Source organism: Pan paniscus, chromosome 6 (assembly GCF_029289425.2).
Source record: "Pan paniscus chromosome 6, NHGRI_mPanPan1-v2.0_pri, whole genome shotgun sequence".
Taxonomy (NCBI): domain Eukaryota; kingdom Metazoa; phylum Chordata; class Mammalia; order Primates; family Hominidae; genus Pan; species Pan paniscus.
The window spans coordinates 7,199,781-7,221,214 of NC_073255.2; the positions used below are offsets into that span (position 1 = coordinate 7,199,781).

The 21,434-nt window shown below is 55.2% G+C and overlaps 3 protein-coding genes across 12 annotated transcripts in view; 1 reads left to right on the forward strand and 2 right to left on the reverse strand.

The window, feature by feature from the left end:
- Window positions 1–444: 444 nt before the first annotated feature.
- MRM2 (mitochondrial rRNA methyltransferase 2) lies at window positions 445–8,436 on the reverse strand. The gene is made up of 3 exons (XM_003819740.4): window positions 8,379–8,436; window positions 5,632–5,921; window positions 445–1,817 (listed from the first exon to the last, which is right to left on the reverse strand). The coding sequence occupies exons 1-3, from the start codon at window positions 8,384–8,386 to the stop codon at window positions 1,375–1,377; spliced, it is 741 nt and encodes a 246-aa protein (XP_003819788.1). The 5' UTR covers window positions 8,387–8,436; the 3' UTR covers window positions 445–1,374.
- NUDT1 (nudix hydrolase 1) lies at window positions 8,202–17,412 on the forward strand. 4 transcript variants are annotated; one of them, XM_024929629.4, is made up of 5 exons: window positions 8,443–8,509; window positions 9,206–9,256; window positions 10,843–11,006; window positions 16,125–16,270; window positions 17,096–17,412. In XM_024929629.4, exons 1-5 carry the CDS (start codon window positions 8,507–8,509, stop codon window positions 17,266–17,268), a joined length of 537 nt encoding a protein of 178 aa, XP_024785397.2. In that variant the 5' UTR covers window positions 8,443–8,506; the 3' UTR covers window positions 17,269–17,412. The 4 variants fall into 4 exon arrangements, with proteins under 4 accessions (XP_034819422.1, XP_024785397.2, XP_034819421.1 ...); XM_034963530.3 differs by having other exon boundaries at window positions 8,443–8,473; XM_034963531.3 differs by lacking the exon at window positions 9,206–9,256 and having other exon boundaries at window positions 8,202–8,473.
- Window positions 17,413–18,029: 617 nt separating this feature from the next.
- Window positions 18,030–21,434, reverse strand: part of SNX8 (sorting nexin 8) — a 58,322-nt gene continuing 54,917 nt past the window's right edge. For 6 of the 7 annotated variants that reach the window (XM_034963525.4, XM_063605598.1, XM_063605601.1 and 3 more), the window contains exon 11: window positions 21,267–21,433. In XM_034963525.4, coding sequence (XP_034819416.1) covers window positions 21,320–21,433 — 114 coding nt within the window. In that variant the 3' untranslated portion in view covers window positions 21,267–21,319. Of the gene's footprint in view, window position 21,434 lies in introns of all 7 variants that reach the window. The other variant, XM_063605599.1, reaches the window with a different exon arrangement.

A 21,434-nucleotide genomic window follows, 5' to 3' on the forward strand; every position in this document is an offset into this window, starting at 1 on the left:
GTCAGGAGATCGAGACCATCCTGGCTAACACGGTGAAACCCCGTCTCTACTGAAAATACAAAAAAAAAAAAAAAAATAGCCGGGCGTGGTGATGGGCGCCTGTAGTCCCAGCTACTCGGGAGGCTGAGGCCGAATGGCGTGAACCCGGGAGGTGGAGCTTACAGTGAGCCAAGATCACTTCACTGCACTCCAGCCTGGGTGACAGAGTGAGATTCCATTTCAAAGAAAAAAAAAATCAAAACATCTGACCCGCAGTTCCTTCGGGGAGCTGGACAGGGCCCCAGATCCCTGATGGAGATTCCTGGGTTTCCAGACTTCCCCCACTGGTCCTTGGAATTTAATCATAGTTACAGTCAACAAACTCTTCTTGAGGGATGAGTACACCTCCAGGAAATGGCTTTGAGGAAGCCAGTTTAAAAAAAACAAAACTTCAAAGCATGAAAGTACCTTAAAATAATGCAATCTCTATTATTTTATTAAATATAAAGCTGCGTCAAGTTCCTAGATGAGTAAAAGAAAATAAACACACCACATCACTGCTTGCTTTGGCAATTACCTTTATGTTCTTGGGAGCCCAGACACTATATAAATTTCCAGCAAAAACCAAAGCAGACCCACTGCATGGATAAATTCAGACCATACGTCTTCCCTAATTGTTCCAGGAACTTCTGCTGCTTGAAGAATGCGTGAATTGCTATATTGTTCACCAGAAAGACAGAAGTTAATCCCCAGATGGAAATTTCAGATTTTTCTTTTGGTTTGCTTTTTGGTTTTTCATTTTTGTAGACATGGGGGGTGTTGCTATGTTGCCCAGGTTGGTCTTGAACTCCTGACTTCAAGCAATCCCCCAGCCTCAGCCTTCTAAAGCCCTGGGATTACAGGCATGAGTGGCCTCAGCCAGCCCCCAGATTTTCTACTTTAAACAGCCACACTAAGAACTGGAAATCTGTGCGTGGTGCTCTCAGAGCAGGGGTGGAAAGCCTGTTTCTGTGTGACAGTTTAACAGTCTATAAGATGAAGTCCCGTCAAGGCACACATGGGCACACCCATCCCTGCCTCGGCGGATTCCTTCTGATCCTTCCCACAGTCTGTTTTTCTCCATCCTTCCATCCTCACCTCTTTCCCTTGATAACTTTCTCTTCCCAAATCACAATATAGCGGACTTTTTCATTTTCCATGGCCCCTGAACTTAGTTTTGTCATCTCTTTTTGGTTAAAAAGAGAGAGAGAGAAAGAGAGAGAGAGACTCCCCACTTGTCCTGCTCCATCTCCAAAATCAGCTCAAATCTCCCAGGAACTCTTCAGGAAGGAGCTCAGGCTACGTTTCTAGCTTAAAAGGAGCTAATGACCATTATGAAAATGGCACAAGAAATCCTCACTGCTTCACAGCGCCCTTCCTTCCGTGGTACTGTGTGGCCAAGAAGTACACTTCTGATGACTCTTTCCTGCTGGCTTCAGGTTTGATGATCCTTACATTCTGGAATTCCTCTGTCAGTCTCCTCTGTAACCGACGGCTTTGACTTCCAGCCCAGGTTTTACAAAGGAATGTCCCCCCAGGTTGCAGGATGTCTGGGGTCACGCTGAGAAGGGTCAGGCACAGGCTGATGAGCCTGTCATGATCGAGGTCCCGGAACCCTGTGGCATTGGGCGCCATGTCGCTCAGAATCACATCTGCTCTCCCGCCAGGAAGCACCTCGAGGATTCTCTGTGAGGTTCTCGGGTCAGTCACATCAGCAGGGCACAGAAAAGTTGCTCCTTCCAGGGGGAATATGTGAAGAAGGTCTACCCCAAGCACGAAGCCAACAGGAGAGCTGGGATCTATGGAAGAAGTGGTGAATGTTATTTATTTACACCCTGAATCTTTTTACAAAAATACAGTACATGCAACAAAGTGATGAAATAAAAATAAAATGTCAAGACCAAGGCAAAGAGCTAATGTGCAAATAGGTAAACACAGGCCTTCTCTATCTATACATCCTATAAAGACACATGGTGGAGATGGCGGGCCTTAACATCTGAGAAGCTGAGGCCCAGACAGGAAGTGACTGTCCTAGAGTCATCCTCAGCCATGGGCAGACCTGTGCCAGGCATCAGGACTTCTGATTCCAAATCTGGTATCATTTCACTACCCAAGGCTCACTCTCTGTGAAAGGGTTCTTATCTCTGAGTGCTCTTTTTGATAAACTAAAATAGAAAATAGGCCAGTCCCAGTGGCTCACACCTATAATCCCAGCACTTTGGGAGGCTGACACGGGTGGATCACCTGAGGTCAGGAGTTCGAGACCAGCCTGGCCAACATGGGGAAACCCCATCTCTACTAAAAATACAAAAATTAGGCAGGCGTGGTGGCACGTGCCTGTAATCCCAGCTACTCGGGAGGCTAAGATAGGAGAATCGCTTGAACCCGGGAAGCGGAGGTTGCAGTGAGCCAAGATCACACCACTGCACTCCAGCCTTGGCGACAGAGCGAGACTCGATCTCAAAAGAAAAAGAAAATAATAAACTAGTACATAAAGTGCCTCTGGATTAAATCAAGAAATCCATTCTCCAGCTTAATCCAATTGCTTTCAATGTAGAAACTACTGGAAACAAGTCAAGAGATGAGGAAAATGAACAGATATAAAATAACGTACAAAAACTGATATCGGCTAGGTGTGGTGGCTTACACCTAAAATCCCAGCACTTTGGGAGGCTGAAGCAAGAGGATTACTTGAGCCCAGGAGTTCTAGTCCAGCCTGGGCAACATAGCAAGATCCTGTCTCTACAAAAAAATATAAAAATTAGCTGTAGTCTCAGCTACTCAGGAGACCCAGCTAAAATGAGGCGTGAGGCGTCCCATTTTCCTGGGGTGAAGACTGAGGGGTTTCGCCTTTGAAAAATGAGGTAATCTTCAAAATACCTGGACTTCCAATGTTTACACTAGGAATGAAACACGGTCCCTTCCTCTCCCCCTACCGTTGGAACAGCCTTTCTGTTAAGCAGACTGAACAAGAAAATCTGTGACTGTACCCTTAGCTTATCAACTCTGACAATTTCTCAACAGAACTACGGCCCTCCTCAGTGGAGGGGACTGTTGGGGAGATGGGGGCGTTGGGCTTGTGAAGAGGGGGCTTTGAATATAGGTACAGAGTGAGAAGACGGGGAGGCAGATGCTGAGATCAGTTATAGGCAACAAGTCTTGTTTTAGGTAAGGTGACACAAAGGCATCTTTTTAGTTTTATAACTGGTGTTACTCAAATATCAGCAAGTGATCTTTGTGTGTCTTTGTGTGTGTGTGTGTGTGTGTGTGTGTGTGTGTGACAAGGCCTCACTCCGTTGCACGGCCTCAGCCCACTGCAGCCTTGACTTCCCCAGGCTCGAGCAACCCCTCCCACCTCAGCTTCCCAAGGAGCTGGGACCACAGAACATGCCACCACACCTGGCTAATTTTTTGTAGAGACGGGGGTTTCACCATATTGCCCAGGCTGGTCTCGAACTCCTGACCTCAGGTGATCCTCCCCTTGGCCTCCCAAAGTACTGGGATTACAGGTGTGAGCCACTGCGCCTGGCCTCACGCCTCACTTTATGCTCCTGAGCTTTCACTCCTATAATATCCAGTATGTTACAACCTTCGGAAATTTCCACCGAAGGCAAACAGCTTTGGCTGCATGCTTGTGACTTCCGGGAGGACAAGCCCAGGCAGATCACGCTCACGCTCTCTCCTTCTGTCACTTCCTCCTACAAGGCACGCTGGGCCACTCTCCTGCTTCATCTCAAGAGCACTTAGGGGAACAGAAACCACTGAAATCAGTTACTAGGAGGACTCCACGGTGATAAGCTCAGCAATGAGAAAAGGAACTGACATTTCCAACACAAATTCACTTATTTAGTCAATAAATGTTGAGCTGAAAAACAATAAAAAGGCTTTCAGGCTGACCACGATGGAAGCACCAGGAAGCACCTCGAGGATGCTGGGAGGCAGAGGCGGGCAGATCACCTGAGGCCTGGAGTTCGAGACCAGCCTGGCCAACATGGCAAAACCTCATCTCTACTAAACATACAAAAATTAGCCGGAAATCACTTAAACACAGGAGGCAAAGACTACAGTGAGCCGAGATGGCGCCATTGCACTCCAGCCTGGGCAACAGAGTGAGACTCTATAAACAAAACAACAACAAAAAAAAAATGCTGTTGAAAAGCCCGAAGAGGCATATCCCCGCCTAAGTATGGGCAGGGGCCACCCGAGGGGATGCAGGTAGACACCAAGAGTTCATGGCAAACCTACCGCAAACCAGCAGTGAGGCGGATGTGCAGATCCAGGGGGCCAGCATTCCATTTCTGCACTTTCAACAAGTCATGAAACCCTGAGCCTGTTTTCTCACCAATAAATGGGGACCAGTGTCCCTACTCTAAGGTATTTGGGAGAGACTTGGGAGAGCTCTGGGTGGACTGTCTCACCCTGTTCAAATGCCAGTGCATGCAGCTACCCTGGCTTTACAGCAGGAAACATAAATGGCAAGGATATTCACCACAGCACACGCATCCCAGCCAAAAGCCAAAAGCAACCTTGATGCCACAGTGAGGGAGCTGGTTAAAGAACCTACGGTGCAAGCACTACATGGAATAGGATGAAACTTTCCCAATGACGACAGTGTCTTCAGTTGCATGGGCGGTTGGCTGATCTCATTATTCAGGAGAACCTTTTTATACAGAAAATCTTACTCAAAACCCTAAGATACAAAACAGATGAAAACTGCGTCTCAGCTTCATCCAGAGCAAAGAATCCATAGCCCTGGCCATGAAGCCTCTTCTAGGTTCCGGAAGGAGCAGCCCCAGTGGGGCCACCAGGAAAGCCCCAGGGCTTATGCGACTTGGAAATTTAGCTGTGCTGTTGGGGAAAGATGTCAATACATCATTAAGAGTAGCCGGGCACCATGGCTCACATCTGTAATCCCAGCACTTTGGGAGGCCGAGGTGGGCAGATCACCTGAGGTCAAGAGTTCGAGATCAGCCTAGCCAACATAGTGAAACCCTGTCTCTACTTAAAAAAACAAAAAGAAAAAATTAGCTGGGTGCGGTGGCGGGCGCCTGTAATCCCAGCTACTCTGGAGGCTGAGGCAGGAGAATCGCTTGAACCAGGTAGGCAGAGGTTGCAGTGACCCGAGATCACACCATTGCACTGCAGCCTGGGCAAGAGTGAGACTCCATCTGGAGTGGGGGGAAGAACAAAAATAATAATAATAATAATTATATATATATATAAAATACATATATGTATGTATTATTAAGCAAAAATAGCTCCAATAAGGCTGCAAATTAGCAAGAAAAGTATGGCACAACATCGCTTTTGAAAATGTGAGGGATCTATGCATGCACAAGCCTGGAAGGATGCACACCACCATGCTGGTGCTGGTACCTGCAGGTGGTCTCATGCGAGGTGATTTCCGTGTTCACTGCACCTTTCTACCTTGTCTTTCATTTTGAAAATGGCAGCATCCTATTTTTATCATCACCATTGCTAAACCACCCACTCGGAAGCACACGCCTTCAAAAAAGGGCTCCACCATCCCGCATCCACTGGCAGAGGCAGCTTGCCCATGCCCACTCAGCCTCAGGGGAGCCAGAAGGTGCCAACAGCAGTGCAGAGGCCCACCTGTGCCTGCGGCGTTGACCTTCTGCACCGCCACCTGACTCCAGGCCCCAGGAGCTGCTCCACAGTCTAACACCCGAAGGCCGGGCCGCAGAATCTGGTGCCTCTCGTTCACCTCCAGGAGCTTGAAGGCACTTCGACACCGGTAACTCTCCACCTTCGCAGCCTTCACAAATGGGTCCCTGAGATGCCGGGTCAGCCACAGGTGCTCAGCGCCTGTCCGATTCTTGCAGCGACTCCCAACAGTGTGGAACCCTTGACGCTGAAAGGAAGCACACACCAGCTTCAAGTACCTGGTGGGAGAGAAGAGGAGCAGGCAGGTTGGCATCACACAGAACGGCAGGTCATGAGCTGGGAGGGCCCTCGGATCAACTCATTCATTTCTAGAGATGGGGCACCAAGGCCCAGGAGGGGAGGTGAACTGATAAGGCTACACAGATGGAAAGCAGGCATCACAGGCCAAACTGTGTCCCCGCAAAATTCATGTGTTGATGTCCTAACCCTTGGTACCTCAGAATATGGGGGTATTCGGAGACACCTGTAATTCCAGCACTTTTGGAGGCCAAGACAGGTGGATCCCCTGAGGTCAGGATTTCGAGACCAGCCTGGACAACCGTGGCCAACATGATGAAACCCCGTCTCTACTAAAATGCAAAAATTAGCCTGGCGTGGTGGCACATGCCTATAAACCCAGCTACTCGGGAGGCTGAAGCAGGAGAATCGCCTGAACCCAGGAGGCAGAGGTTGCAATGAGCCGAGATTGCGCCACTGCACTCCAGCCTGGGCGACAGAGCGAGACTCCGTCTCAAACAATAACTAAATACATAAATTAATTAATTAAAGTAATATTATTTTCTCATCTGGCAAAAATGTTCATTGGGCTCTGACAGGCTGCAAGAAAACCTCATAAGGACAGATCCTTGCCTTAGTGACCTAGTTCCAGGGCTTTGACAGCTAGTACAGAGGGTCTGGCCTGTCACATTTCTTTTTTTCTTTTCTTTTTTTCGAGACAGGGTCTCGCTCTATAGCCCAGGCTGGAGTGCAGTGGTGAGGTCACGGTTCAACGCAGATTCGAACTCCTGGGCTCAAACAATCCTCTCACCTACATGTCTTAAATAAAATTGAACTAAACCTGTGTCAGTCGTTGAAGGACAATTTCCAAGATTCTCTAGACAATTGTTACAATAAATGTAAGAATTTATTCACAGCCCACAATAGCTAAGCAGGTGGAAGCTATACACACCTCCCCTTGTTTAACTCTGACAACAACCTCACCAATTAAGTTCTATGTCCTCTTTTTCTTTTTTTAAGACGGAGTCTCACTCTGGCGCCCAGGCTGGAGTGCAGTGACAGCTCACTGCAACCTCCGACTCCCGGGTTCAAGCAATTCTCCTGCCCCAGCCTCCCAAGTAGCTGGGATTACAGGCACACCTGCTACCATGTCCGGCTAATTTTTGTATTTTCAGTATAGATGGGTTCCACCATGTTGGCCAGGCTGGTCTCAAACTCCTGACCTCCGGTGATCCGCCCGCCTTGGCCTCCCAAAGTGCTGGGATTACAGGTGTAAGCCACTGCACCCAGGCATTTTTCTTTCTTCTTTTTGTTTTTTTAGAGACAGGATTTTACTATTACCCAGGCTGGAGTGCAGTGGCACGATCACAGCTGACTGCAGCCACAGCCTCTGGGGCTCAAGTGAACCTCCCACCTCAGCATCCTGAGTAGCTGAGACTACAGGTGTGTGCCACCACTTCCAGCTAATTTTTCTATTTTCAGTAGAGATGGGATTTCACCATGTTGGCCGAGCTGGTCTCGAACTCCTGACCTCTGGCGATCAGCCCACCTTGGCCTCCCAAAGTGCTGGGATTACAGGCGTGAACCACCTCACCCGGCCATTTTTGTTTTGCTATCATCCAGGCTGGAGTGCAGTGGCACAATCACAGCTGATTGCTGCCATAACCTCTGGGTCTCAAGTGAACCTCCCACCTCAGCCTCCTGAGTAGCTGGGACTACAGGTGTGCACCACCATGCCTGGGCTAATTTTTTTATTTTTTTAATTCTTAAAAATCTTTTTTAGAGATGGCATCTCACTACATTGCCTAGGCTGGTCTCGAACTCCTAGGCTCAAACGATCCTCCTGCCTCAGACTTCCAAAGTGCTGGGATGACAGGTGTGGGCCACCAAGCCCGGTCTCTATGTCCATCTTTCTGATTTAAATAAATAAATAAAAGTTACCACCCTCATGGCTCCAAGGCCAAAGCTTCTAGCTTCTGCAACACCAAAGCGTGCTGACAAGCCAGGAGGCACTGACTGCTGACCGTGAGTCGCTGTCTTCCCCTCGCTTAAGGGGTCTCCCGGGAAAATGGCACAGGCCGGTCCTGGGGGCCAGGGCCCACTCGACAGCCCAGGAAGCGCGGGCAATGGAGCTACTCGGCCCAGAAGCGAAATCCCGCCCCGGGCTCGCCCCCGGCGCCTTGGATCTGGGCCCCGGCGCTGCCCACCCCCACCTGGACTCCGCCGCCGGCCCCGGCCTCCCCACGGCCCCGCCGGCCCTGCCCCTGGAGACCTGAGGGCGCCCTCCTCCCGGGGAACTGCGACCCGGAATCCTGGCCTCGCCCCTGTAGCGCTCGCTGAGTGCGGCGACGGTGCCCAGCGCTCGGCACCCAGCCCCGAGGCCAGGAACAAGGAAGGCGACCGGGCGGACCCCCAACCACTCCCGCTGTCTGCACGCACAGCAGCAGCGCCCAGCTCACCCCGCCATGGGTGTTCCCCGCGCCTGCAGCGCGCCGCCGGAAGTGCCTGGTCTCACTTCCGGTCAGAGGCCACGCCCCCGGAAGCGGCGGTGCAGGTACGAAAAGCGCGCGCGGGGATTCCAAGAGTCATGGTGACCAGGGAGGGGAGCCGGGCCAGCGGGCGGCAGGAGACTAGGGGAGCTGAGCCATGGGCTTGGGGGAGAGCGGGGCCGGGAGCTCGAGGGAGACCAGAAGAGCAGGGTCGGGGGCTCGAGGGAGACGAGGAGAGCGGGACCGGGGGTTTGGGAGAGAGACAAGGAGAGCGGGGCCGGGGGCTTGGGGGAGACCAGGAGAGCGGGGCTGGGGGCTTCGGGGAGACCGGGAGAGCGGGGCGGAGGCTTGGGGGAGACCAGGAGTAAATCACAAAAATTTACTTTGGAAACCGTGGCTTCTGGCAGAAACAGATCAGTGTCGGGACAAAGTACACGGGCCTCGTGTGAAACTCAGCCACAAACCCATTTACCCTGTCTGACCTGCCTCCGCCACCAGGACCCAGTCTCAGTGAAATGGGAAAGGTTCCCTCGTCCTCCTGGAAGGGCGTGCGATGGGGATGTGGCTCACTTCTTCAGTGCCCCGCTTCTCAAGCCTCTAGGGGAACATACAGACAGGCAGGCTGAGGGGCTTCCACCCCACGGCAGTGTCTAGGGGTGAATGTTTGCAGCTCCTGAAGCCCCAGTAGGCATGTGTTAGAGGGTGCTCTTTCAGTTTAGCCTTGTAGGTGGCTTGTGTTAGTCAGCTGTTAGACTCCCTGCCTTATCGCAAGGACAGAGGGCTTTCTGTATCCCCAGGTTTCTTGCCTTGATGTACTGGAGCAATCAGATCACACGGCGGCTTGGAGAGTGAGTGCAAGGTTTTATGAGTGGAATTAGCCCTCAGCAGATGGGGGAGCCAGAAGGCAGTTGGAGTGGGAAGGTGATTTTCCCCTGGAGTCGGGCTGCTGAGCAGCCTGGGCTCTCCTCTGACCGCCCCTGCCAAACTCATGGTTCCGCCAGTTGATGGCCTGCTGGTGCCTGTTGGTGTGCTTTCCACGTCCTCTTGACGTCCAGCGGCTTGTGTCTCTGCCCACTATAAAAAACCACTGGGGGTTTTTTATAGGCACAGGACGGGGACGTGGCGGGCTCGGGAAATGCAACACTTGGGCAAAAAAACAGAAATGCTTGTCCTCACCCAGGTCCCTGGGCACAGGCCTGGGGGTGGAGCCCTAGCCAGAGACCACACCCTCCTCTACCCAGCACTTCCCTGCCCCCTTCCTTATCATCTGGTCCCTTTTCTCAGACACCACAACTTCCAAGAAGGATCACTGGTCCTGAACCCTGTGTCTTGTCCAGGTGTGGACCCCAGAAAAGTTGGTCCTGGCTGGACGCAGTGGCTCACGCCTGTAATCTCAGCACTTTGGGAGGCTGAGGTGGGTGGATTGCTTGAGCTCAGGAGTTCGTGACCAGCCTGGGCAACATGACAAAACCCCATCTCTACTAAAAATACAGAAATTAGCTGGGTGTGGTGGCTCATGCCTGTGGTCCCAGCTATGTGGGATGCTGAGGCAGGAGGATGGCTTCAGCCAGGGAGGCCGAGGTTACAGTGAACCGCGATCACGCCACTCTCCTCCAGCCTGGGCAACAGAGCAGGATCTTGTCTCAAAATAAATAAAGGAAAGTTGGTCCTGGCCCTCCAGCATTTCTCCAGGGTCCTTTTTTCAGCAGGGACCTGGCGGAGGCATCGCCCTCAGAGTCCTCTGGACCTGGACCTGCACACCTATGGGAGCAGGAAGGACCCTTGTGACTTCCAGTGGCCCCCCTGGGTGCCAGGTCCCACAGTAGCCACAGCAGGAGCAGAGTGGGTGGGGTATAAACTCCTATCACAGGAGGGAGGACTAGCCAGGCCTGGCTGGGTGGACCTGTGTCTACAGCCACACATTTCCTGGGAATCTGGAAGCCTGCTACAGAGAGGCCAGGTCCCACTAGACTGAAAGAAGTTCCTGTTAATCCAAAGGCCTGACCTGAGGACCACAGGATAAACTGCGTGGTTATTTTGGTGCCAATCAGGCACGGGGACTGTTGTTCCTCACTGTGTGCCTATGAGCAGGGGGTTCCTGGGTGTAGACGCAGGAGCAAGAGCGCGCTCTGGAAAGGTGATGTTGTCCTCTGCACCTGAGTACTGACTTGTGGAGAAGGAAGGTAGCGCCGGCCTCTGCTCTGCTTGATCAGCCCTGCTGACCACTGGGTTCTGTTTCTACCCCAGAAAATCACTGGTTCAATGGCAGTTTTCCACCTGCCACAAGGGAAGCCACACGTGGCAGGGCTGGGGAGTTACAGCATACCCCCCGCCCCCCACTGCCTCCCAGAGCATGTCCCCTTCCTCCTGGCCCCTGGCACATGCTTCCTCCACACACGTCATGGCTGACTCTGCCCTCTCACCTTCCTTTCAGAACCCAGGGACCATGGGCGCCTCCAGGCTCTATACCCTGGTGCTGGTCCTGCAGCCTCAGCGAGTTCTCCTGGGCATGAAAAAGCGAGGCTTCGGGGCCGGCCGGTGGAATGGCTTTGGGGGCAAAGTGCAAGAAGGAGAGACCATCGAGGATGGGGCCAGGAGGTAAGGATGGGGCAGGTCTGGCCGTGGAACCGGCTTTCCCAGGGCACAGGGATTCGGGCTGTAGGGCCACACCCTTGGTTTCACCACTAAGAGCTAAGTGACCTGGAGCAGGGGGTTAAGCTGTGAGCCTCAGTGTCTTCATCTCAGAATGAAGAACAGTCCGCAGCCCTTTGGACTCTTGTGAAGATAAAATGAAGAAATGAACTCGACTTAGAACAGTGCGTGGTGTGCGGCGCGTGCTGAGTGCGTGTTAGCTGTTGTGGTGCGGTGGTGCTGGGGGCTGCAGGGCGTATCTGGAAGCCTCTGTGCAGCAGCTTGAATTGAACCCTCCCAGCACCCTCACTGTCCCCAAAGGGCTCGTCAGTCATTTGGTTCCTCTGTTTGTTCAGTGGAGCTGATGATCGCTTTCATCTCACACCCGCTGTACACAAAGCCTCACTGCATCCCCAACACAGCCAGCTTCACCTAGGAAGGAACTGAAGCCCAGAGAGGTTGAGCCATTTACCCAAGATCACACAGTCCTCCAGACGCCCCTCAACCCTCACAGGGTAAATGAGATCATCTGTGTAAACATCGCTGCACAGACGTTAGCCCCCGTTCGTGTTTTTGTTCTGAGAAAGGTAGGCCAGCTTGCCTGGAGAGGAGAACTACAGAGTAAAGAGGGTCCTGGCACGGAGGAAAGCCAGGACGCTGCAGCCTAGTGGCTTTCCAATTTTTTCATCACAACCTGCAGTAAGAAATACGTTTTGTACTCTGATAGAGTATACACACTCAGGTGTGCAGGTACAGCTAAAGTAAGTTGCAGTAGCCGCCCTTATTACATAAAAGGGGGCTCTACTTTTCCGATTCATTTCTCTTTTTTTCTCCAGAGATGGGATCTCACCCATGGCACACTCTTGGCTCACTGCAGCCTCAAACTCTTGGGCTCAAACGATCCTCCTGCCTCAGCCTCACGAACAGCTGGGACCACAGGCACATGCCACCACGCTCAGTTCATTTTTTAATTCTTTGTAGAGATCGTGTCTCATTAACTCCCAGGCTCAAGCGATCCTCCCTCCCGGGCCTCCCAGAGTGCTGAGATTGCAGGCGTGGGCCACTGGCTTGACCCTTTTTTTTTTTCAATTGCAATCCACTAAGCCGATTTCCCGGGGTACATGGGTCCCAACCCTCAGTTTGGAGAGCCCTGTGTGTGCTTCCCCTCCAAGGCTTGGGACCCCGGGCCGCAGCCACACAGACACATTTGATCAGTCACTGTGGCAGGTGCCAGTGGGACAGGCTCTGTGCTGGGGGCCGCAGCTGGGGAGGAGGACCACTGGGTGTGAGTCAGGCATCCAGCGTGTCCCTGCCAGGAGTGTGTGCAGAGCGACCACAGCACAGGAAACAGGAAAGGTGGCCCGGGGGTTCTCTGCCCAGCCCTTTGTCTTTGACCTGCTAAGACTGCCCATCAGCTCATGGATTTCTGTAGCGCTGCTCTGTGTGAGGCCTGGGGACATGAGGAGGAACAGGTCAGTCCCTGCCTCTGTGGAGCTCTCGTGTCGTCTGGCTGCCGGGTTCAGGAGACCTACAGAAGGAGGTCTGGTCCACACCTGGTGGCCAGGGGCCTCCAGGAGAAAGGAAGGGAGAATAACTGGGCACCAGGAAAATGCTCTGAGGGCCTGACGTTGGCTGGGAGAGTGTGGAAGGAAGGAGGAAGGAGACATTTGCAGAAGCACAGAGGGCTGGAGGAGCGCCAGCTATGCAGAGAAGTTGGGGGTGTGAGTGGAGCAGGCAGCGGTGCTGAGGAGGCTGGATGGAGGAACTCCGGGTGGCTGGATTTCCGCTTCTCGTCCTGCTGGTGACAAGCAAAGCACAGGCACCCTCGGCAGCCCTGCTTTATTTTCTTCTGAACTTTGTCACGGTCGAAGGAACTTTCCTCCTACCCTCTGTAAATATTACACAAACAGAGGGACCATCACTCCAGACCCTCAAACCTGAATACAGCGGTGGCTTGCTGTCAGACCAGGGTTTGAGGGGGGGAACTGAGGCACAGAGCCGGAAGCCTGTGACTTCCATCCTCGGGTGTAACCTGGAGACGGGGGTTTCACCATGTTGGCCAGGCTGGTCTTGAACACCTGACCTCACGGGATCCACCCGCCTTGGCTTCCCAAAGTGCTGTGATTACAGGCATGAGCCACCATGCCCAGCCGAGACCCTGTCTTAAAGAAAGAAAAAAATCCTTCGTTGGGGAGCATCTGCAAGCATGAGGAATGGGGGACACTGGAGCCGGGCAGGCTGGTGCTTAGGGGGTCCCAGGGCCCCGGGAACCCAGCAGCAAACAGCCTCGCCCTCAGGGGATGATGTACCATCAGCCACAGGCCACCAGCACGGCCCTGGGCTTCAGTACCTGCGAGTCTGAATGGATTTGCTCCTGGGGCGACCCCAGGCCCTTGCTGCTCAGGAGGGGGCGGCAGGGAGGAGCGTCGGCAGCCCGGTCTCTGGGGAGGCTGGTTCCTGCTTTATCCACGCAATACCCAGTCCTATTCTATCAGGAGGACCCCAGGATGGGCCCTAACTCCCAGGCCAAGAGCGGGTTTAGGCCCCCTCCCCGCTCGCCTGCAGGGGGCAGGCCTGAGCGCCTAGCCCCAGTCCAGAGGGCTGGACTCAGACCCTCCTCTGTGGGGCAGGGGACAGGCACGTAGGGAGTACTGAATTGTGGGGGTGTGCAGATTTGGGCTTCAGGCGCACGGTGTGAGCCGACCTTTCTAGACAGCATCCCTGATCCCCAAAGACTAGCGAGGCCAGGGACACAGGAGCAGCGATGGGAAGCAGGCCCGCCGGAACCTCCGACTCCCACCTCCCCACGCCACGGAAGCTGCACCACCCTGTGTTTTTGTTTCATGTATTTCTCACCCTGTTCCCCGTGTTCCGCCTGGGGAACCGAGTGCCATGGACACAGCAGACACTTGGGCAGAACTGAACAGCGTCATCTTCGCCTGCCTGGTGCTCCCTGCCTGGGAAATGGAGCTTCAGCTCTGTCTCCCGGCGGATTCTTGATGCTTCCTACACTGCCATGTGCTAGGGAAGATTAACTAAAATCAGTCACAATATCCCACTGGGAGGTGACGCTTTTTAAGACGAGCAACAGCCGGCCGCCAAGAGGCGGGTGAGGCCCCACTGAGCACTCCTATTGCATCTAATTGGGAGCCATTTGTACCCAAGTAGAAGCACACGGTCACTTTGTAGCTCAAGTCCAACTTTAATTAGCCATCTGTATGAATAAATGCTGATTCCAGGTCCGTTTCCTCTCCAGTCCCTGCAGTTTAAGCTGAGGAGGCATCGCTTAAATCAGACCATTTAGACCAGGCATGGTGGCTCACACCTGAAATCCCAGCACTTTGGGAGGCCAAAGCAGAAGGATCGCTTGAGCCCAGGAGTTCAGGACCAGCCTGGGCAACATAGCAAGACCCTGTCTCTACAGAAAAACACACACACAGAAAAATTAGCCGGGCATGGTAAGAGGAGGAGACTGAGGTGCCCAGCGGCTGCGGCCCATGCATCCCCAGGGTACCAGCACGGAGTGGGTGTTCGGAAGTGTCTGCTGAGGGACTGAGCAAGAACCCGACTGAGCACAGCAAGCAAACGCTCAGAACGGGAGGTCGGCAGCACCGCTGTGCCCAACACGGGTTTCCACCATAACCCGAAGTTGGAACGTTTTATTCTTCCATACCAAACAGGAGTTGAGAAGGCGGCTGGGTTCCTTGAGGTGTGGAATGTCATGCACTCCTCCTTTCTTGCGTGGAAAGCCCGAGGTATAAAGTGTGTATGATGTTTGCTTCTTTTTTTTTTTTTTTTAAGACAGGGTCTAGCTCGGTTGCCCAGGCTGGAGTGCGGTGGAGTAATCACAGCTCACTGCAGCCTCCAACTCCTGGGCTCAAGCATTCCTCCCATCTCAGTCTCCTGAGGAGCTGGGACTACAGGCGAGTGCCACCATGCCCAGCTAATTTCTGTCCTTTTTGTAGAAACAGGGTTTTGCCATGTTGCCCAAGCTGGTCTCAAACTCCTGAGCTCAAGCAATCGATCCTCCCACCTTGGCCTCCAAAAATGCTGGGATTACAGGCATGAGCCACCCTGCACCCAACCTGTTTGCATTTTTATTTTTTAACTTTAAACTATTAAGGGTTAATGTTTGCATTTCTTAAGGGATGTACAGAGGAGAAAGAGCCAAAGGAAAAACACTGAAATGGTAGCATTCCTGGGTGATGAGTTTATGGCATTTTGTTTCCTGGTTGTCTACAACAAATATGTAATTTTTAAATTAGCAACAGCATTAGACTACTTCGGGGAAACCTGGCTCTGTGTGCCACGAAGCAGGGAAGGGCTTGTTCCCAGGCGCAGCAGCACTTGGGCATCCCGTGGTGAAGTCAGCCCCTTACACCTCCTCCAGGCACAGCTGTGGGGAGCATGTCCCGAGAAGGCGCAGGAAGAGGCCCAGGCCACGTGTCCCGTGTGGTCAGCCTGGGGACCAGAGTTAAAACCAGAGCTCCTCCTTCAGGAAAGAGATCATAGAAGCCTGTGGTTTCATCCTGTGTTCTCAGAGAAGAGGCACCAGGCTGGAAAGACATTTCTTTGGGCAGACAGGCCCAGAGTATAGGGCCCAGGTTCCCAGAGCAAGCGTCCCAGGGCCCCGGCGGTCGTAACTACTGCTGCATGGGCTCTGATGCTCAGCCGCGGAAAAGCGAGTAACCGGGAATGAAGGAAGTGGGGTCAGTCCCAACCCTGCCACGTGCGGGTCTCGAGACGGTGGACAAGTGGCTGGACTCCACTGGGCCTGGGCTGTCACTGGTACACAGAGGGCACTGGATTAGAACTGCGTTCCTCCCACCAGTGGCTCCGCACCATCTCCGGGCCCCTCCCCAGAGCCTCTCAACCAAAATCAGTGTCTTCAAAGTTCAAGTAGATTCTGAAGCTCAGCCAGGTCGGGACCAGATAATGCATTCTAGGGGACATCCTCCTGGGTCTCCCATCCACCCTGGTGGCTCCCTGGGCTGTGTGTAGATGCCCAGCTCCTCCTCCCTGCCATCGTGTGGGCATGGCACCATGCCCTGACGGCCTCCCTCCCCTGCCCACCTCTGCCCGCAGGGAGCTGCAGGAGGAGAGCGGTCTGACAGTGGACGCCCTGCACAAGGTGGGCCAGATCGTGTTTGAGTTCGTGGGCGAGCCTGAGCTCATGGACGTGCATGTCTTCTGCACAGACAGCGTCCAGGGGACCCCCGTGGAGAGCGACGGTGAGTCTCACAGGGCCTGCTCCCCCTCCCCACTATGCGGGTCCCATCTCCTGGCTGGGAGAAAGGCCATCCGCCCAAACCATCTCTGAGTGCCAGGGACCGGGCAGCCTGCGTCCCCCTCCACCCCACAGTGCCAGCGTGGGGCCCATGAGCCGTGGTCTCTGCACCGAGGCTCCAGTAGCGTACCTGCCTCTGCTCTGCGCCCACCCTAAAATGAGAAACACGGTCATGAGGATGAAATATAAACGATCGTCAGGTTCCTCATGATCACTCAGTGAACTCCTCAGAGAGTCAGTGTAAGTTTGGGCTGGCCAGACGCAGTGGGTCACCCCTGTAATCCCAGCACTGTGGACTGTGGGAGGCCGAGGCAGGAGGATCGTTGAGCCCAGGAGTTCAAGACCAGTCTGGGCAACATAGTGAGACCCCATCTCTACAAAAAAACATGGTTTTGTTGTTGTTGCTGTTGTTGTTTTGAGATGGAGTCTCGCTCTGTTGCCCAGGCTGGAGTGCAGTGGCGCGATCTCGGCTCACTGCAAGCTCCGCCTCCCAGGTTCACACCATTCTCCTGCCTCAGCCTCCCAAGTAGCTGGGACTACAGGCGCCCGCCACCACGCCCGGCTAATTTTTTTGTATTTTTAGTAGAGACGAGGTTTCACCGTGTTAGCCAGGATGGTCTCTGTCTCCTGACCTCGTGATCCTCCCGCCTCGGCCTCCCAAAGTGCTAGGATTACAGGTGTGAGCCACCGCACCCGGCCAAAAAACACATGTTTTTAAGCATGAAGTTTGGGTTGCACCTCAGTGCCTCCTCTTCCCCCATTGGTACAGAAATGCGCCCATGCTGGTTCCAGCTGGATCAGATCCCCTTCAAGGACATGTGGCCCGACGACAGCTACTGGTTTCCACTCCTGCTTCAGAAGAAGAAATTCCACGGGTACTTCAAGTTTCAGGGTCAGGACACCATCCTGGACTACACGCTCCGCGAGGTGGACACAGTCTAGCGGGAGCCCAGGGCAGCCCCTGGGCAGGAGACGTGGCTGCTGAACAGCCGCAAACCATCTTCACCTGGGGGCACTGAGTGGTGCAGAGCCGGGTTTCATCTGGAATTAACTGGATGGAAAGGAAAATAAAGGTATCTAGCGGTGGTTTTTTTTTTTTTTTTGGAGATGGACTCTCTCTCTGTTGCCCAGGCTGGAGTGCAGTGGCACGATCTCGGCTCACATCAACCTCCGCCTCCCAGGTTCAAGCGATCCTCCCATCTCAGCCTCCCGAAGAGGTGGGATTACAGGCGCACATTGCCACACCCAACCAATATTTGTCTGTTTAGTAGAGATGGGGTTTCACCATGTTAACCAGGCTGGTCTTGAACTCCTGACCTCGGGTGATCCACCTGCCTCAGCCTCCCAAAGTGCTGGGATTCCAGGCGTGAGCCACTGCACCCGGCCGGTCTCTAACCTTTCAAACGTTCTTCTCCAGACACCAGCACAGCCTGCCAGGTCCTGTCCACAGGAAGCTACCAGATGCGCTGGGCTTCAGCCCACGCTGCTACACAGAGGTGGGAGAGGATGGAGACTCTGTCCCCGAGGTGGGCAGCTGGCCCAGGGCAGAGACACACATGCTCAGTGCCACAAGCTGGGGATGTGTCCTCTTAAAACCCCCCTGCACAGTATGGGAAGCTGAGGCTCGGCCAAGGGCTCTGGGCTAAAACCCAGGTTGAACGCCTCATAGGCTAGTCCCCTCCCCTGCCCAACTTTCATACACGTTTAATAACAGTTGTTCACACACGTTTATTGATAAACCGTCCAAAATGTAGGTCATGTGTAAACAATTCCAGTTGTTGGGTATATTGGGTATTGATCCCTGCAGCCTCCTAAAGTGCTTTGGACATGAACTGACCCGCAAAGCAAGGGCAAAGGCCTCAGATGCACAGAGCCGCCCTGACATCCCTTGGCTCTGAGTCCCTGTGCCCCATGTCAGAGCCCTAAACCTGTCTCCCCTGCCTGCACTGTCTCCAGCAGACAAAGGGCAGCTGTCTGCACAGTGACCCCGAGTACCCAGGACATGGACCACGAGGACCCAATGAAAATGTCCCCTTTCACCATGATCCGCAGCCCCCTTCCCACAGCCCCGCCAGCCCACAACCCCCCTCCCACAGCCCGGACAGCCCACAGCCCCGCCAGCCGTCCTCACAGGGCAGGCAGCATCTGGCATCTCCACCAGCATCACACGCAGCTGTCCCTGCCAGCTAGGCAAGGCCGCAATGACCGGCACAAGCTTGGGCTTGGGCCGTGGGCAGCAGGAGGGCTGGAGAGGCATGGGGGGAACCCCGCTCTCCCTCCGGCACGGGGCCTCCACCTGCGGCAGTAAGCAGCCTCTCAGCCCCTGAGCCTGGGGACCTGCCCGGGCAGCACAGGGCCAGGGCCAAGAAGTATTTGTGAGAAGGAAGGTGGCCTCTGCCACCCCTGCCTAGCAGGCCTCTTTCTGCTGCCCTTTAAAAGGCACTGGGTGGCAGAGGAGGGAGGGGAGGGAGGTGTTCCAAAGCCAGTGCCCACCCCTCCACAGAGCCAACCCCAGGGCACACAGGAAGCAGCCACCACACGTGGGAGACAGGCTGCCCTCGTCACCGCTGCCCTCCAGTCCCCACTTCACCCTGCCCTCCTGACCCTCCCACCCCTGCCTTCCTGTCCCCCCACCGCCCTCCTGCCTTCCCACCCCTGCCCTCTTGCTCTCCTCACCCCTGCCCTCTTGCTCTCTCCTCACCCCTGCCCTCCCTTACCCGTTCTCCTGCTCCCTCCTCACCCCTGCCCTCCTGTTCCCTGTCACCCCTACTCTCCTGCTCTCCTCACCCCTGCCCTCCTGCTCTCTCACCCCTGCCCCCTTGCTCTCTCACCCCTGCCCTCCTGTCCCAACGCCTGCCCTCCTGCTCCCCCTCATCCCTCTTCTGCTCCCCCTCACCCCTGCCCTCCCTTACGCCTGTTCTCCTGTTCTCCTGACCCCTGCCCTCCTGCTCCCCCAACTCCTGCCCTCCTGCTCCCTCAACTCCTGCCCTCCTGCTCCCTCCTTACCCCTGCCCTCCTGCCTTCCACCTCCATCCTCAGCCTCTGGACACGAGGACCCTGAGACCCTGCTCTTGAAGTCTGCAACACAGGGAGATGCCGCCAGGTATGTGGCCTCTCATACGCTCACTGACCCCGGAGTCCCTGCCAGGAAAGCTCCTTCAGAAAAGCTCATTCTGAAGTCTTGCTCAATCCTTGGGGGCTGTGTCAGGAGCACATGCCTTGCCTACTCTGGAGACACAGAGGCCCCAGCACCTGATGCCCTCCACGACTCCCCACAGCCTCTATGGTCCTGCAGCTGGACAGGCCCCAGGAAGGTGCGGGGTGGACAGAGAGGCCTTGCAACCTTCTGCCCACACGGGGTCACGCTTCATGGCTCGGGTGTCATGGTGCCATTCATGGCAATTGAGAACCTGTCTCTGCAGAGGGGGGTCAGAAGGCAGCGCAGCCCAAGACTCAGGTGGACTAGGGACTCACGGGACAGCCCACCCATCGGGCTCCAAAGCTGCCCTCTGCTCATCTGGCCAGAAGGAAGCAGCCCACCTCACAGCAGGAAGGCACCGGCAGAACCCACAGGGCAGGGCAGGCTGGGCCCGAGCCCCACAGCCACCGAGTCAGCACAGCCCACAGGGCCAGAAGGTACGGCCGTTCCCTCTGGCCGGCTCGCAGTGGACGATGGATCACCTGCCTGCGGGGCACACACAGGAGTCCCCTCTCCATCCCACGGCCGTGAGCTGCCCGTAGGTACAGGCGGAAGGGAAGCACCCTCCGTGAGAGGAGGGAACGCCCCAGAGGCCAGCGAGCATCTGCGGAGCGGAGGGACCTCGGAAACCCTGGAGGCCGGCGGGCCTCTTCCAGCACCCCTCCCCGGCCAGGGAGGGGCCTCAGGCTCCGGAGAAGTGCAGGGGTCCACTGGGCTCCCATGTGCCTTCCACAAAAGGGGTTCGGGGCAGAAGCAGACCCAGGCCTGAGGCGGACAGTCCAGCCCCACAGAGCTCAGGAGAATGGCCTTCTTCATCCAGAGCAGGGAAGGGGCCTGAAAGACCACTGGTTCCCTCTGTGAGCAGGTGGCTGGGCCGGCAAGTGCGTGACGGGAGGCTGGGAGGAGGGCTCTAGGTGCCTCAGAGAAGGAAATCCACTTAAAAGGGGGCTGTCCCTCCTCTAAAGCCTCAGCTGGAATGGAACACGCCCCCCCACGCCCCCACCTGTCCTCTGCCAGCCCATCCAGCCTCAGTGCCACACGGTGCAGACCCCAACACTGGCCACCAGAAATCAAGGGAGTCCAGGGGACGAGAACACAGCTGCTGTAGCGCCCACTCTCAGAGCCCCAGCTCTCCGTCACGCCTTTGTCTTCCAGGCCTGGGCACACACGGGGTCATGGTGTGGACACGGGCACACATGGGGTCATCATATGGGCACAGGGCATGAGGCCACTGGACCCCACAGGCCACTCCCAGACCAGGGCTCCAGGTGTTGACTGCAGCAATTTCCCTAGAAAATTCACCGTGCGTGCCCCACGCCCAATGGCCCTCCCTCCCGGCCTCAGCACCACTGGCTGTCCCCTCACTGTCCGTGGTCAGTCCCATGCCTGGGACTGCCCTCTCTCCTCGGCTGACCGAGCACCATGATGCTGCCCCTCCCGACTGTTCCAGCACCTGGAGGCCCTGCTTCCACGCTCCCCCAGGCACAATCTCTGTGAGATGAGAGATCCCTGCCTCCCCGCACAGCTCTGGGTGTCAGGAGGAAACCATTCCAGAGAACCCCACCACCCCTCTCGACCAGGCTAGCAGGCCACAGGGCGAAGACAGTGTGGCCCAGCTGCCCCCATGGTCCACGGATGCCCCTCCCGACCCGCAGGCGTGAGCTCCTCTGCTCCAGCTGCAGCACAGGGCGTGGCGGGGAGGGGAGCTGCCGTCCAAAGGGAATTACACCGGGACACACCGTTTGGAAAGAGGTTTTAGTGCGGCCGCAGGGAGCACCACCTCAGCCTCAGGCGCTAGTGAGGACACAGGCCGTCCTCCGGCGGGGAGCACGGTGGGGTCAGGGTGCTGTGTGGTCCCGCAAAGAGGCAGCTGAGCTTGGGCCTCAGGTCGTTCCACACCTTGCTCATC